General features: G+C 39.5%; 1 protein-coding gene across 1 annotated transcript in view; it reads left to right on the forward strand.

Moving 5' to 3' along the window:
• The window catches only part of LOC106066482 (glypican-6-like), a 120,027-nt gene that overhangs the window by 84,666 nt on the left and 17,378 nt on the right, over positions 1–17,983 (forward strand). Inside the window, exon 5 of the mRNA XM_013225519.2 lies at positions 9,721–9,851. Coding sequence (XP_013080973.1) covers positions 9,721–9,851 — 131 coding nt within the window. The remainder of the gene's footprint in view (positions 1–9,720; positions 9,852–17,983) is intronic.

A 17,983-nucleotide genomic window follows, 5' to 3' on the forward strand; every position in this document is an offset into this window, starting at 1 on the left:
AACTTCCCATTCATTCGTATTGAAATCCTTCGTGTGCGTCTCATCACTTAATGGGCCTTCTTTTAAACATTCAAAACACGACATGGCCTCGTGCTCTTTTCCCTATCTTTTTTTCCCCCCTCGTCTTATTGAGTTTCGGAGCGTTCTATTTGGTAGTCTAAGAAATGCACACTTAGATCTACGCCTTGTCTTGTTGCTGTTTAGTCTAAGCATGTCTGCACGGTGCTGAGAGTTGAACTTGTTCAAAACCACCAGCTGGGTAACAACGTCCTGCCTTCTTCCCCCCACCCCACCCCCCCCTTTTCCGCGCATTTTTCTTTTAAATGCTGGGTTAATGCCTGGCCAAGATGTGCATTGTGTGTGTGTGTGTGTGTCTTTATTTTATTTTGTTTGGTTTTTATTTGTTTTATCATCTTATCTATGCCGTGGACATGTAAGCTTCACCAGGGTGAGCTCCCCTTGCTGTAAGACGCATCACACTTCCCTCATTGAAACATTGCCCCGTCTTATCACGTGTATAGAGAGGGAGCGCAAAGCGAGGGCACGGGTCCTTGAAAAGAATGACCTTCTGTGCAGATTGTGTACAATAGAGTTTATCACTGAGCACTGCCTCTTCCAGTTTTTCCCCTTCTAGTTTCTGTACATGTTTCGTGCACTATTTTTCTGGTTTAAATTGCAGACAAAAAAAAAAAAAAAAACGATCAAAGCATTTTCCTTTTTCTAGAATCCCGTCATCATTGGCTTGGGTGGTAGAGCGCTTAGTGCCAAACCGAAAGTCTTGGTTCTGATCTAGCTTTAGTTAGTGTTAGTGTCCCGCGAAACCTATCCCGTTCAGGTTTCAGTAGAAAAGAGTAATACTCCTGATATTCCTAAGTTTTGACATTCATTCTTATTCCACCATTTTTTTTTTCATAGCTTAACAAAACTATGTGTCCTTGAAGTTTTTCTCTTGGTAATTGAGCAATGTATTTCTGTCAAATTAGCAGACGTAATTACCCACGAGTAAAGTCTAAGTGATAATTATAAGATAGGAATTGTGGGAACTGCTTAACGCACACGCCCATTCTTCTTCTGAAAGACATCCATTGCTTTAATTGATGAATCAAAATTAATGAGTTCAATAGTGGATTTGAACTTAGCGCTCTCCAAATGTAGACATGGGCTCCTCCAACTGTTGGCTTGTTTCTTAAATGTAGACATGGGCTCCTCCTCCACTCCTCAACTAAATACACAACATTCGCTAGTATAGACTAGATCCACAGACTGTACTATAACTAAATATGCCAACATTGTTTCGAAGAAAGATAGATGCTTTTTTCTCCCCTACTTCTGCAATGGAATTCCGTAGCATCATTTTTTGTTCACCTACAAAAATGTTTTCGTTTTTCACGGTGTTAAACGTTTACATGTAAAAAAAAAAAAAAAAAGGAAAACATTGCTGCTAGAATTTCAGCTCTCTTTTTTTTCGTCTCAACTTTACCCTCGCTACATGCCTCGCGCTTCTGTTATTTCTCTCTTTCTGTCATATTGCAGCACAAGTAGTGGGAGCAGTGAGTGGAATAAATTGTCGATTCCCGCCCTTGGAGTAGACATTTTTTTGTTTCGAAACACGTTTGTGTGTGTGTTACCTCCCCTCGGGTATTTGCGTATGATTGTTTTTGCTTTTTGTGTAGGTAAGGCAGTGATTTTTTGTGGAATGAAAGCACGAGTGTTCAGTGTCTGTTGCTGAAGCAACGAGGAATTAAATAAATACAGGATTACAAATGATCTAATGCTAGTCTGTCATACAAAATATTTGGTAATAGTTTGTACTCATATAATATGATCATTATTGGATTGGTAATTAGTTTGTGTTCTTGTGAATATTCAGTTCATATTATTTTGCTGCTTCCGAAGAATCCTGAAAATGTCAAGAAAGTGTAACACTGAGATACTCGCTCGTAAGGTCTTCCCGGCATTCTTACTATCCACAGACAACGCCGCCCTCGCTGGCTTGGCCAAGTCCGCGGCTGTCCGCCTGACGGAGGATGATCGTAATCCTAAAGTCATTCTCTATGGGCAACTCGCGATGGGCATAAAAAAAAACAAAACAAACTTGTCGTCCTTACCCTCTCCTCAGGATGGGGGATGTAATCCAACCGGACATTAAAACAGTGGACATGGATGTGGAGAGAGATAGTGACAAAGAAAAAAAAAAAACAATTGACATTAGCTCTGGAAGTTAAAAACTAAACCAATCGAGAAATGTTTGGTTCTACTACCACCAAGTGTCACCTTGACCTGCGTTGTATGTGGACGGGAATGTCTCTCCAGAATAGGGACTCAATAGTCACGTGTTCTACGAGGTAGTCTTCTGCTACTGAAAGAGGCCAACCATTGGCAGTTTTTTTTTTGTTTGTTTGTTTGTCATTACCTGAATAAAAAATTGTGAATCAAAATACTGGAAGTAATTAGTCAGTACCATGCCAGTAATTAGTCAGTACCTTGCCAGTAATTAGTCAGTTATTTGCCAGTAATTAGTCAGTACCTTGCCAGTAATTAGTTATTTGCCAGTAATTAGTCAGTACCTTGCCAGTAATTAGTCAGTACCATGCCAGTAATTAGTCAGTACCATGCCAGATTAATTCATGCTAACGACAAGTACTTGAATTTCTTAGAATTCCAATATCACTTTGTCAGATTATTTTGAACCAAGATAGGTCAAACATCTAGAAACTTCTAAATTGTAATTGATATAATCAGCATGAGGCCGGTGTTTAAATGTCTTTTAGAACTTATACTCATGTTTATTGTAAAATATTGCAAAATGACCCTGGGACAAGTCTCGTGTGCTTATGGCAGCTGGGGGGGGGGCACAAATCACGTCAACGGACGTCATTTGATCCACCCAAAAGAGATTTGATGTTTCCTATATGTTTCATACATATGCATGTTTACAATGCGAATCCTGATTTCGGAAATACTGGAAGCTTGCCAGTGACAACTGCACGCTGACTCTCTACACGTCCATTGATCTCTTGTGAGTTCTTGGACAAAATTTGAAAACGTCCCTAATGTTTTGAAGGAATTGCTTCGCTTAACAGCGCTTATATATATATATTTGTGTCTGCTTTGGACTATTTTAAAAAAGGAAGAGGTTGGTATCTCTGAAAGGAACGCATTTTAAAAGTGATCCGGAAAAAAAGAGAGGGGGGGGACAAAGGTTAGGAGTAGATGAAAAACCACAATTCTAAACTTGGGTACTCCATGAGTGTTACGACTCTGCATATAATAATTTAGTCATGACTGACTCTTTACCTCTGCAACCAGGAATGTTGGAATTGTGTGTGTGCGTGTGTGTGTGTGTGTAGATAGAACACGAGAAAGAAAGGTCTAATGCAAGGGTTAAACTAATACAAATACACTTGGAGTCTAGTTCATTCTCCTTTAGTCGTCCTATAGGCCACCGTGTGCAGTCTTGAGTTGGTCATGTCTGTAATAGTTTTAGTTAGTCTTGTCTGCATCGGTGTAGAATTAGTAGAAACAGCTGGCGCATTGCGTTACCTTCAACTATGACTAATCCTAATGTCCATGCTGAAAATGGAAGTGACATCATGGTGACATCATCATTTTAGTTTAATGTCAAATACAACAACAACACAACAACAATAGGTCATTACCTCATTTAAAATATGTGTGACAAATATCAATCCATATATACACTGTCACAATACATTTTCAATGGCTGAGAATTAAATTGCTTACTTTACTTAAAATTGCTCCATTTAAATATTAAATATTAAAAATTGCTCACTTTAAACTGTACATTGCTAGGTTAAAACCCAAAACTGTTTCTTTTATGGGACTGACGCTAGCAGGTTCCTGCGGTGAGTCATTCAAAGTCGATGCAGGCCAGTTCGTCTGCTGACTTAATGGAGGACACTGAGGTGTCTGTCACGATGTTGTAGCAGGTGTAGAACCCATGCACATAGTCAACTACTTGTACTCTCTACCTACCAGCTGAAAGATGAAATGACCAGGTCATGAATCCTGCAGTCTTTGCGAAAATCAATCAACTATTGACTACATTAGATGAACGAAAATCTAATTCACTTCTAATGATTATACTGAAAACATTTTCTTTGGGAAAAAATGTGTCCTCGTTGTCACTGTCTTGTTACTATGGTGTATAAGTCACTTGTTTGGTGAGAATCATTTGACTTTTAACCTCTCGCTAAAGCTTCTGTCCATTTTTTTTTTTTTTTGCCTTTCATGTTTGTCCAAGAAGAATAGAGTCTACTGATTAGTGTCTATACATTCTCAAGTTGTAGAATCCTGAAAAAAAAAATGTTCACCTCAAAGTCTATTTATTAGTTTTAGGTATTTACATACATGCATATAAAAGATATATTATTACAAACATTTTCTCATTCATTAATGTGGTTTGATTCTTTATGTTCAAGTCGTATTCGTACAATCTGGTGACTGTTTGACCCTTACCGTGTCACACGACTTCCTCGAAATATGTGTCCTCGTTGTCACTGTCTTGTTACTATGGTGTATCAGTCACTTGTTTGGTGGAAATCATTTGACTTTTTACCCCTCGCTAAAGCTTCGGTCCATTTATTTTTGTGTGCCTTTCTTGTTTGTCCCTGAAAGAATGAACTATTATGGTGTTCGCTCGTAGGTCAAATATTTCACTTATGGAGGAAACTGTCGAGTAGAAGATAACGAGACCTCCCTCATAAACTAGCAGCGCCTCCCCCCCCCCCCCCGGACACATTAACTATCGGTTGTTAGAAATAGTTTGGTCTAGTGGTCTAGTTCATGTTCAACACCGCGGCTTATCTTCATTCACCAACGCTCCCCCTCCAGAAACATGAATATGTGCGCCTTAACTTCGGCGTTCTCCCTCAATTTCCCTCTCTTTAGTCTCCCCTATTCCTTCCCCCCCCCCTCTATTTTTTTTTTTACATAAACTGACTTCTTCCTTTAAAAAAAAAAATTCCTATAGATCTAGTTACGACCGCCCCCGCCCCCCCCCCCCTTTCCCTTTTAAGTTTGGTTGTTGCTCATAAAAATCGGGAGAGCATCATTAGGGTTCTCAAGAAGTTGGATCTGAGAAGGTACCGCTGTGACATTCAACTAGCTCATACTGTACTTTTTGTATACATCTACTTTTTTCTTGTAAATCATGCTTCAGGGGGTATAGGGTCGTGTATGCATAGCGCGAGGCGAGGACCTATGTTACGTCTTGACCTCATTTGTCGCTTTTTTTTTTGGTCTCGGTAATTTGCTTATAACTCGCTTGCTGCCCCTCGGACAAGTAAGGACAAGTAATGACAGAGTGTCTCATTAGTCAGAATTATATTCGCTGGCCGTTCACTGCACTTACTGCCCTTGCTTTAATCTGTTGAGCAGCTATAGTAAAAGGATGGGAATAGAACATTGAGAAAGGGGGGGGGATTTAAAGGGGGAGGGGGGAAAGGCGAATTCAAACGTTTTCAAACTTTAGTATGTCTTTTCGCATACTGACCGTTATAAAATCGCCCATTTGACTGGACATAAACAAGTAGCAGCATTATTTGACTGGACATTGACAAGTAGCAGCATTATTTGACTGGACATAAACAAGTAGCAGCATTATTTGACTGGACATAAACAAGTAGCAGCATTATTTGACTGGACATAAACAAGTAGCAGCATTATTTGACTGGACATAAACAAGTAGCAGCATTATTTGACTGGACATAAACAAGTAGCAGCATTATTTGACTGGACATAAACAAGTAGCAGCATTATTTGACTGGACATAAACAAGTAGCAGCATTATTTGACTGGACATAAACAAGTAGCAGCATTATTTGACTGGGCATACACATGACGCATTCTTTTGACGTTATATACATCGGGGCAAAACTGTTTGATTGGGCATACACATGTAGCAGTGCCCTTTGATTGGGCATACATTGCAACAGTATTAGTTGATTGGACAGTTAGATCTACTTATGTTCTTGAAAACTATTTCATACACAGTAATCCAAAGACAATCCCTTACATACCACAATACATGCTCTTATTTTAAGTTACCGACCTATATAAATGTATACCCCATCCATTCTTGAACTGAAACATATTTAAAATATTGTGCAGGCATGAATTCTATTCCGAACATTCAAAAATAAAAGAAAAAAAAAATAAAGACAAATCTTAGTTTGAGCTTTAACATTCAGTTATTATGAACATGAAAATATACAGATAAGTATCATATTGCAGTCCATAAACACGTATTTAATGTCACGCGCCTGAGGTCACATCTTCGTTGGACGTCGCTGTCATGTGGATGCGATGACATAACTCAGGTAGCCGCTTAACGTTTATAACCAAAACGTAATCGCGGTGACCTTGATAAAGTGAACTCAATTCTGGACACAGTTATTAACGGCTCTGCAGACCACCATTTCTGACACCATTTTTATGACACGCAACAAAAGTGTGGAGCAGATTCGATGAAACTTCGAAGCATTGAACTAAATGAGAACTGTTTTCTCATTTTGATCTAACCATATGGCTTATGGCTGTAACAGGTTCTCTTTAGAGAGTTTCATTTCGAGCAAGATATTAAAGCTATTCACCAGTCTACAGTCTAGGTCTGATAAAACAAAGAGTAGAAGACACAGTAATAAAAGCGTGTGGACAAATTCGCGCGGAATCTTGTATATATGCTCTTTTGAGAAAGTAGTTCTTTCTCGGTGCATTAATATCACAAGGTCTGAGCGCACTATATTTTCTCGCGCCAGAACTCTGATTTAGTAGTCAGCCTGGAGCCAATTATAATTCTGGTTCCCCAGGAGCCGTTACAAAACTGACGACAGACACAGCCGGCCATTGTCAGAGCCTAGGCAGGTGTGACCATCTGGCAGCGAGTCAAGGTCAGGGAGAATGCACTCGGGTTATTCTCGTGAGCTCATTGGCTTCTTGTCATAGATTTATGTCCCCTTACCTGTTCCCCACCTCCCCTCCACTACATAATCTGTTTTGTTCTTGTTTATGAGAGATAAATATGTCTCTACGCTGTTGCTATTTATCTATTCACTCCATTCTTTTGACCAGCTATTTTTACCTTTATCTTGGACAGCTGTTTGATACTTTTTTTTTTCGTATACTTACATTTTTTGTTTTACATTTCTAGTTTCTCTTTCTTTCTTTTCGTCAAGTTCTCAGCCTCCAATCAGTTGAAGTCATTTGAATTTCTCAGATTTTAATGACCTTTCCTTAATAAAAGTAGATTTACAACCAACTGAGAACCAAGAAAGAAGGTGGCCTCTGAGAAAGTGCTTGGCTTCCGAACCTAGGAGTCTTGGGCTCGAATCTCGATAGAGACAGGGATCTTTAATTTCGGGATCTTATGAAGGCTCTGAGTCCACCCGAACCTTTAAATGGGTTCTTGACATTGGTTGGGGAAATAAAGACTAGTGCTAGCCACCTGAAATCATCGATAACCATGCGCCACAGTAAAAGATGACCCTCTGCCCTGTTGATCGCAAGTTCTGAAATGGGTACTAGATTACTAGCGTGAGAAAGTGGATCACATCAATCACTGGCTTGAGTCTCTGCGTGTGCATCTCTTGCAGTGGGTTTCGATTATCTTCTGATCCCGTGTTGTTCTATCTTAGCAGTGAAAAAATGAAAATTGAGTCTCCTCACCCCTCACAACACACAAACTGTACCTTTCTGGACCCCACTTATTAGTGACGTAAAGCTGCCGTGTCAGTTCTATTGACGTCATCATGTATGCTCACGTGATGTAGTGTTCCTATATGTAGATATCATGAGTTGCCTGGTAGGTTTTCCTGATCGTTTCTAACTGAACTCCTCAACAGCGGCATGGCTCTCAGTTCAAGCACTCGCTTGACGAGCAGGCCAAGGCTCGTCTACATTCTAACACCAGCTCGTTCGACGGAAGCAAGATTTATCGCCCTCGTCTGTTCCTCCTAGATGCGCTTCCATGTTGTTTTTTTTCGGTATGTTAATTGCACTTAGACAGACAGGCCCAATAAAACATTTTTTTGGGGGAGGACGTAGATGCATTATGGGAGGGGGACTTGCGATATGATAAAATGGCCAGAAACTTTTTTTTTGTTTGTTGGTGGATGGGGCTCGGTTACGTGGTGATCTACACCCTGTTGCCTTTCTTTTTTTTCAACCGGCTCCATCAGCGCTAAGTCTGGGCAATAAGTTGAGTAATTAAGTCATGACGTATGTGGCACGTGCTTTGGTTTCTGTCTGTTTTACTGTGAGTAGAGTTCGCGGGGAGAGGGTGAAGTAGCTGAGTAGCGAACTTAAACTGCAGTTTAGAGACGGAGGAGCCAAGGTCACATTGCGCAGAGTGACTAGGAAACTAGATGGAAGAGAGGAAGCGAAGAGAGAGGAGAGAGAGAGAGGGAGAGCAAAGCAAAACAATGAAAGATTACAAGAGAGGGGTGGAGAGGGGGGAAAAAGGACTCGTGTTGTCCTCGTAACAATGTTTGGGGTTGTTTCACGAGGACTGCTGGAGGGTGCTTGGTTTGAAGCAAATAGATTAGCATTCATTATGATTTCTGCCTACTGAACAATTGTTGATTGTACGGTTTTAGAAGGGAGATAAAAACTGTGGAAGTTGGCAAGGAAGTTGGCAAGAACAATATTACGAATGTATTGGAAATGTAGGACCTACCACGTATCATGTCTGATTTGGGAGGGAACAAACTGGTCTGTTATTGAACATTACACTTCAAACTTCGCTGTAGGTATCAATGAACGCAATTGAAACTAATCCGTCTCCCAATGAACATTTAATATTTTGTTTAGTTGTAGAAAATATTCATTGATGTGTCTGCTTCTTTCCCCCCCCCCCCCAGTTGTTTCATAGTCTGTTAAATGTTGAACGACGACTTGTTAATGACCCCCCCCCCCCCCCTAATAGAGATCTGCCACCCAGTAAGTTTAGATGTACTCCAGATGTATCTATCTATCTATCTATCTATCTATCTATCTATCTATCTATCTATCTATCTATCTATCTATCTATCTATCTATCTGTCTGTCTATCTGTCTATCTGTCTGTCTGTCTGTCTGTCTATCTATCTATCTATCTATCTATCTATCTATCTATCTATCTATCTATCTATCTATCTATCTATCTATCTATCTATCTATCTATCTGTCTGTTTGTCTGTCTGTCTGTCTGTCTGTCTGTCTGTCTGTCTGTCTGTCTATCCATCTATCTATCTATCTGTCTGTCTGTCTGTCTGTCTGTCTATCTATATATATATATATATATATATATCTATCTGTCTGTCTGTGTCTGTCTGTCTGAGTGTCTGTCTGTCAGTCTATCTATCTATCTATCTATCTATCTATCTATCTATCTATCTATCTATCTATCTATCTATCTATCTATCTATCTATCTATCTATCTATCTATCTATCTATCTGTCTGTCTGTCTGTCTGAGTATCTGTCTGTCAGTCTGTCTAATTATCTATCATCTATATAATATATAATATTTATATAATAAATTAATTTGAAATTTAGACCTTTATGGATGCGATCTATCTCATGTCGCAATTTATTTTCATTATCACCCTTGCTGTCAGCCAGAATGGAAGTGTTCACCCTAGTCGTGAAATCCCTTAGCGGCGTGAATAGGTTTCAGACAAGGTGACTGGGTAATAACAAGATACATTGGTTTTGTTCACAGATGCCCTGTACCAAGTGGCCACGCGCCTGGAGGGACCATTTAACATCGAGACTGTTGTGGACCCAATGAATGTGAAGATCTCGGAGGCTATCATGAATTTCCAGGAGAACGGCCAGGCGTTGTCCAACAAGGTGAGAAGATTCATTGTATCGGTTTTGTCACGTGGTGCTGTAGATCGTCTGGTAGTTATGGTAGTTATTATTTCCTTGGTCGAGCCGTTATAATTACCTCTTTGCCTCTGTAGATAATGTAGCTATCAGAATGCAATTACCTCCCTTTCTATCCATTCTTCCCCCACCCCAAATTCACTTGAAATATTAACTTGCCTTCATTTTCTCGTGTGCACGACCTCCCACCCCCCAAAATGCAACCTTGACACGTTGTGTGACGTGTCAGCACGCTCATAAACCCACAGCCCTCGACAGTGAGTCTCCAACATGCCAGCTCGCTGTGTATTTTGGAAACGATACTGTTAAGAATACGAGAGAGGGGGGGGGGGTTCACGTGCATATTCCCCTCCCCTTCTCTCGTTGACACGTGGCTCATACGAATCCCACTGCTTGACAATCTGAATTTGTAGGGTTGGTTTGGGGTTTAGCCTGAGCTCGTGTTGAGGTTTAACTTTGCAGCCTTTCAAAATTTAACTATGTGTAAAATTGTGTTTAAATGGTTTAGAACTATTTTTGCAGACTTTTTTTTTTTTTTGATGAGGTGCTGTGACTTAAGGGTACAACGCTGTGGGTCCCGGGCTCGAAACCTGGGTATCTGCCATTAGTTGGGGAAAAGTAAAGGCTGTTAGTCGTTGTGCTGGCCTCATGACACTCTCGTTAACCGTGGGCCACAGAAACAGATGACCGTTACATCCTTTGCAAAGTCTGAAAGGGTAACTTTTGGGTGTATCCGGTATTCAGAATACGGAAGTTTTATTAAAGCACACGTGTTTTACATGGAATATGTTTCTTTAAATTATTTTGGCTTTGAGTGATCAAATGAAGTCCGTTAACATAGAGTAAATGACTGTAAATAAACTTTAGTATGAACATTAAATCTCTAATCTCATTTCTAATAAAGGCGACCCATTTTTAATACCGGTACATATTCATTTGATGCGCCCTTTTTTATGATTTCTGTAGAGAGCTTCAATAAGCAAATAAATAAACGTGAACATAAGTAATTGTATCTTTCAGCTCGTACTTTGGATCTAGGCTACAAGGACAGCCCTCGCTAGACACCTCGTTCTATTGAAGTTGAAATCCTCTACTGTTCAGTTTAGCTGTATACCTACTTTTGCATTACGGCTCAATGCTTTTATCGAGCTCTGGAAATATCTTTCTTGTCTCAATGTCGTCACTCTAAGCATCCTCGTGTTTCTTTGTTGAATTTCAACTCTTGTATTCCCTCCCTCCGACCCCCCCCCCTCATTTTCGTCCTCCTACAAGCGAGGACTGCAGTGGACATTAACATTTTTTTGTTTGAGAACCATTCAGGCAGACCAACAGACACGAACTCAAACGATAAATTCTTTGTTTCTTCGATCTTTCTGATGGCGGCGCCCCCCACCCCACTGTCTTCTCTAATTACCTCCAGGAGGCACACTTTTGTTTCTTCCAATCAAGACAATGATGTTTTCTTTTAATATCCCCCTTTATACCCTCCCCACATTTTTTCCCTTGACTTCTGCCTCCTTATGGAAGAGAACTCCTTGCTATATCCGGCACTAGTTTTGTTTTCGGTGTTACAATTCTTTACCTTCAGTCTTTTCTTTTTTTTTAACGCAATTTTATTTTCTTGAACTCTCTATCTTTATCTCTCTCGCAATCTTTCTCTCTATCTCTACCCCATCTCTCTCTCTGTCTGTCACACACACGTTGAATACATCAGTACATGTAGATCTCCCACACCTTTGTCACGTCTATTTCTCTTATATTTTTTTTCTCTTCATTATTATTTTATTTATCATCACTTTATTCTGTTCTTTTCTCCTTTCTCTTTGTTCATTTTCCCGGCATTGTCTCCTTCAGTGTTTCCACTTCCTCTATTCACTTTCCCTTCTTTCACGTTATTTTAGTTCTCATGTTTGTTGTGGCAGCGCTTTGAGACAACAGCATGTTTGTTAATACACACTTTCTCTATACATTCAAGTAGTAGTAGTATCTTTCTCTACCCCCTCTCTCTACCCTCTCTTTCTACTTTCTCCCTCTCCAATCTCGTTCTTCTCTCTCCATCTCTCTCCCCCTCTCTCCCCTCTTATTCTCTTTCTTCCTCTTTTTCTCTCTTCCTCTCTCTCTCCCTCTCTTCCTCTCTCACCCCCTCTCTCTCTTACTCCCTCTCTTTCCCCCTCTCTTCCTCTCTCTCACCCCCTCTTCCCCTCTCTTCCTCTCTCTCACCCCCCCCCTCTCTCTCTCTCTCCCTCTCTCTCTTCAGTCTTTACTATCCTCCCCATCTTCTCTTGCTCCAGGCGCTGCAGAGACCCCCGTTGTGGTGGCGGGGAGGTGGTAAAAGCAAAGACATAGACAGAGAGGGGGGGGGAGAAAGAGAGACTCCCCTAATAGATTTGTGATGGTCGCGTCATTTTGGATGTTGTTATGGAAAGAGGGGCGAAGGGTGGAGATAATTCGGTTGCATCGTCCTCGGATTTGTCCCCCCCCCTCCAAATCTCTCCCATTTGTCCTCCGAACTCTGATCATGTCCCCACCCGCCACAAGGGACAGCACACTACCCAGCACTCAAGGAAACACACTTTCGCCCATCTCTAGCTTTGTTTTATTTTGTTCTTTTTTGTTCAACTTTTTAAATCACAGCGTAGTTTTGTTTCGTTAACGTGTTCCGATGTTAGTTTTTGAAGAGAGGAGGCGATCTAGTTCCTGTACTGATACACTCATACGGGAAAGGTTATGAATGGAAACGTTAACAGTAAGGTGTGCACTTTACTTTTACTATAAGCCTCGTGCTAGACTGTGAGTTCAAACACAGCACTGACACAGTGACCTTACAGAGCAGACGTGACCTTTCCATTCCATTTTCAAAATCTCATCAATTTAAAAAAAAAAAATCACCAGCCTCTCTCTCTCTCACACTCTCTCTCTCTCTCTCTAGCAAGTCCTCTGGAAAAGAAATTGATGAGTCACCCGAATAAGGACTGATGACGCCAAAGTTACATTTGCATTAAGAGCTGTCATTGTTTTTCTAGGCGCCCCATCTCACATAATTTTTTTCCAAACATTTTTTTCGTACCCCCTTCCCATACTATCAACCCTCGCCAGATCCCTCGCCATGTTGTTCTTTGAAATTGTCCCTTCAGGTGCGGTTCAAATGTGCCTAAGTGATCTATAACAACCATACTTCTGAAGAACTCTGGATTTGATGGCTCTAACATTTCATTGAGTCATGCCATGAATAGATTGCATGAGAAAACAATGCCACGCGTTCTGCCGTTATTGAGTTATGACCTGAAACGTGTGTGTTCATTATGTTGTACAGTTTGTTGGGACCCCCCCCCCCCCACACACACACACTTTTTTTTCAGAGCTTATATATTAACTGTTTGTCTGTCTGTCTGTCTGTCTAGGTGGATTCTTTTACACTTCTTCTCCCACTTGCTATTCTCGGATCAAGTTGAAGTTTTGTACAAATATTCCGTGCTGATAACAAGACATAAAGGAGTAAGAACAAATTAACTCTATGTCCGTAAATCGACGAGGTGATATCTGTACTTCAGAAACGTTTGCCAAAAGTTGTAATTGATGCGTTAAATCTGTATCTCAGTTGAGCATAGGCATCAAAATACAAAATAAATAAAACCACTTTTTAATAAATCGAAATTTTTCTAAAGCAGTGTTTCCCAAACTGCGTTCCACGGAAACGTAGGATTAAGGAAATTAAGGAAAAAGTTTGGGAAACACTTATCTGAAGCAATGGATGCCGGAATTGAAGCTGTCCGACATCTCCTTCTAACGTCACCCAGAGGAAAGCATTAGCACCGCGCTGCACCATTGAAACACAAAGAAGTTTAGATCCAAGGTGTGCAACTTTAGAGGGCGAAATTCAACCATTAGGAAACAAGCAAACAACTGTGAGATACATTCAAGATATCATTAATTCCTAGAAAACTTTGCTTCATGTCTACATCAGATATGATCATAGTCTTATATATGAGTCTTAGTTTCGTCCCCACCCCAACTCTGCAACACTCTCAGAAAACAACAATATAATCTATCAGTCACGAGACATAATTACTGATGATGTATGAACACGGAAACAATCAACCTGTATCAGCCTGTATCTACATGTATCATTATGATAAAGGGATCTATCAACCTGTATCTACATGTATCATTATGATAAAGGGATCTACCAATCTGTATCAGCCTGTATCTACATGTATCATTATGATATAGGGATCTATCAACCTGTATCAGCCTGTATCTACATGTATCACTATGATATAGGGATCTATCAACCTGTATCAGCCTGTATCTACATGTATCATTATGATATAGGGATATATCAACCTGTATCAGCCTGTATCTACATGTATCATTATGATATAGGGATATATCAACCTGTATCAGCCTGTATCTACATGTATCATTATGATATAGGGATCTATTAACCTGTATCAGCCTGTATCTACATGTATCATTATGATATAGGGATCTATAAACCTGTATCAGCCTGTATCTACATGTATCATTATGATATAGGGATCTATCAACCTGTATCAGCCTGTATCTACACGTATCATTATGATAAAGGGATCTATCAACCTGTATCTACATGTATCATTATGATATAGGGGTCTATCAATCTGTATCAGCCTGTATCTACATGTATCATTATGATAAAGGAATCCTTTGCTATGTGCTAATCCTATGAATTTCACAGCTACCGAGTGCTAGGATGTTGCTAGCTACAAGCGAGTTGTGAGTATTGCAAATGTCAGCAGACTTTGTGTGAGATGTAAACATGGGACTGCCCCCCCCCCCCGTTGAGCCCTGTGTCCCGTTGAGCCCCTGTGCCCCAATTATAATTTGTCTAAATCCTCGTGGTGGTTTGGGCGCTTTTGGGCGCTGGAACAGTAAGTCCACCCTCCTCTATCCCATTATTTTGTCATCTAGAATGCCAGCTACTTAACTATCTCCCCCCTTCTTTTTTTTTGTTAAAGTATTGCTCCATTTTTTGGAGTGGGTGGGTGGGAAATGTAAAGAACCAGAAACTGGACATGGGATAGCCAGTGTAATTAGATCTTTCCGATTCTAAATAGCGAGTATCTCTTAAATTACATTCTAAGCGCAGGTGGTAAAATGAAAGCAATTACATGCCATTACACAATGACTCAGTTCTGATTTGATCTATCCTAGTAGAATTCTCTTAATAGATGAATTAATTGAATAGGATGCCCAGCAAGAAGGATTCATTGAATTGAGTCAATCATTCAAGAAATGCATCAACTGTAACAACTGGATATGTTTTACTTAGAGAGAATAGAACTCAAAACATTAAAGAAGTCTACACTTTGTTACTGGTTGGAAGACCAGATGATATTGTGAATTTTTAAAACGAAGGTATTTATTGTTTTGACACCTAAAAACATCATAGGCCACTTCTTGTGGATGGTGGATTACCAACAGATGGAAGAGGCGTTTCATGGTCAGAAACAGCTGCAGCCTTCAATGGTGCATCAGTTCTAATCTCATGCATGTGAATACCAGAGCATAAACATTACAGCGTTGCCTAAAATACTGGGTTTTACTGGGGGATCTTATTCTACCTTTTCACTATAGAAAGGAAACAATCTCTGTTACCTGAGTAACTTTACTGTTTCCTGCATTTATTTATACTACTAGATCTATTAAGGATCTCGTCTTAGATCTATACAACCATACACTTGTTGACGATACCGCCCTAGACTGTTGAGTTTCATCATTCCAAGCCTCTGCCTAAGTTCGTGTCAACTAGTCTAGGCTAGAGTGACAGCTGGAGGTCACTTGTCAACACAATTCGCTGTCGCCAGCCCTCGACCCCATCCTCGGTAGTTGACATTTTTTGGCTCACCCAGAGCAATCTGTGAGCTCTATAGATCACTTTATGTTGCCCATCATCGGTTCAAAGGTTAAACTTTCGGGTTGGCTGAAATAGTGGAGAATATGGGGGGAGAGCATGGCCTATAAACATTTAGATCCAAGCGTCAAGGTGAAAACGTTTTAAGGCCAGGGTTAAACACATGGCCTTGCTGTGTAGGCGGGCTGGTATACTCAACTTTACATTGAAAGGTTTCACCTCTGTTTCCGGTGATTGTGCAGGAAAGTGTTTCATGGTCTCTATCTATCTATCTATCTATCTATCTATCTATCTATCTATCTATCTATCTATCTATCTATCTATCTATCTATCTATCTATCTATCTATCTATCTATCTATCTATCTATCTATCTATCTATCTATCTATCTATCTATCTATCTATCTATCTATCTATCTATCTATCTATCTATCTATCTATCTATCTATCTATCTATCTATCTATCTATCTATCTATCTATCTATCTATCTATCTATCTATCTATCTATCTATCTATCTATCTATCTATCTATCTATCTATCTATCTATCTATCTATCTATCTATCTATCTATCTATCTATCTATCTATCTATCTATCTATCTATCTATCTATCTATCTATCTATCTATCTATCTATCTATCTATCTATCTATCTATCTATCTATCTATCTATCTATCTATCTATCTATCTATCTATCTATCTATCTATCTATCTATCTATCTATCTATCTATCTATCTATCTATCTATCTATCTATCTATCTATCTATCTATCTATCTATCTATCTGTCTGTCTGTCTATCACCAAATAATGATATGGCTAAATTTTATTACCGGTATAGTTCTTGTCGGCCAAGGCAGAACGTCAGCCAAGGCAGAACGTCAAGAGTTTGAATCCGATTTGTTTAGGACGTATTCTCGCTGTTTTTTAAAGGCATATCTCAGTGAAGGTTTTACTGTATACTCAAATGACCAGTCAAGATCGTATTCCCTAAATATTACACTATTTCCGTTTCAAATATAACCTCGCCTTTTCCTCGTCAACTGTAACTAGGCTTATTTTTTTCCACGAGGATAAAAGCTTTAAAAAATGTCTTAGGAAAAAAAAGTTCTTTGTCCATTTGGAGCCAGCTCCACAAGGGGGCCATTATATCGATTGAATTCTAGAATCGCCTCGATGTTTCCTCGCGGAAATTTTTTTCACACGATTTTTTTTCCTTCTTCATATTTCTTTCTTTTTTTTTATGTATTTTTTTTTCCACGAGAAAGGATTCAGACCTGCGTTTTGACTGACATCTTTCGGCAGACATTGTCTAAACTAAAGGAAGCTTACTGTTGTATTGTTTTATTGAGTAGTGCCGAAATGTGAGTAGAAAATAGCCTCTAAGAAGTGTGCGTCAATGATGTGTGGCTCACAGTGAAGTGTGGCTCATAGTGATGTGTAGCTCATCAATGAAATAATACCGAGCTTACAGATGCTTACATTTGGTGTGAGAGCACAGTGGAAACCATAATATGTCTCTAAATGAGAAAATATCAGACCTAAGCTAGAGATATATTCGTGTAAGCGGACACTTCATTTCTTTCCTACATTAAATACAAAATCTATTCGCTGCAAATATTTCAACAAGAAAGGAAAACAAATAATCCCCACACTTAAAGGACTACTGAGTCTGTTGAAGGTGTGAACAGACCCTGGAGTATTTGGGCTCAGTCAGAACACGTGTGCAATTTAGTCCTATGTAGAACCAAATTAAATTTCCACAAATATTGGCTTTACACAGGATCAGGTTAACGCCAGTGCTGGGTGAAGAAACATATATTAAAAAAATTGCTTATTAAAGAAGAAAAATATGAAATTAAAAATGTACCATACTATAATCTCTAAAAAGTTTATGCATATTTATTAATTGCATCTAGTGCATTTTTATTAAAGTCTTCAAAGAGGGTTGGGGCTCCCAAAATAATCCTGTCAAGATTCACCACTTACTTAAAACCGGGCCTGTTTTATTACAAGTATAATAAAGGCTCATTGAAATATAAGAAACAACAACATACATTTCTATATTAATTTCTACACACGTACATTGGTTAAAGAGCGGAAGTGGTCGCATGAAGGAACAGGAAGTGACATTTGCATGTTTAAGAAGAAAGGAAATTCAACGCATGTGTTTGATTGGTTGCACAGAAAGACGATGTACGAGA

The sequence above is a fragment of the Biomphalaria glabrata genome, chromosome 15, assembly GCF_947242115.1.
Source record: "Biomphalaria glabrata chromosome 15, xgBioGlab47.1, whole genome shotgun sequence".
NCBI classification, from domain to species: Eukaryota; Metazoa; Mollusca; class Gastropoda; family Planorbidae; genus Biomphalaria; species Biomphalaria glabrata.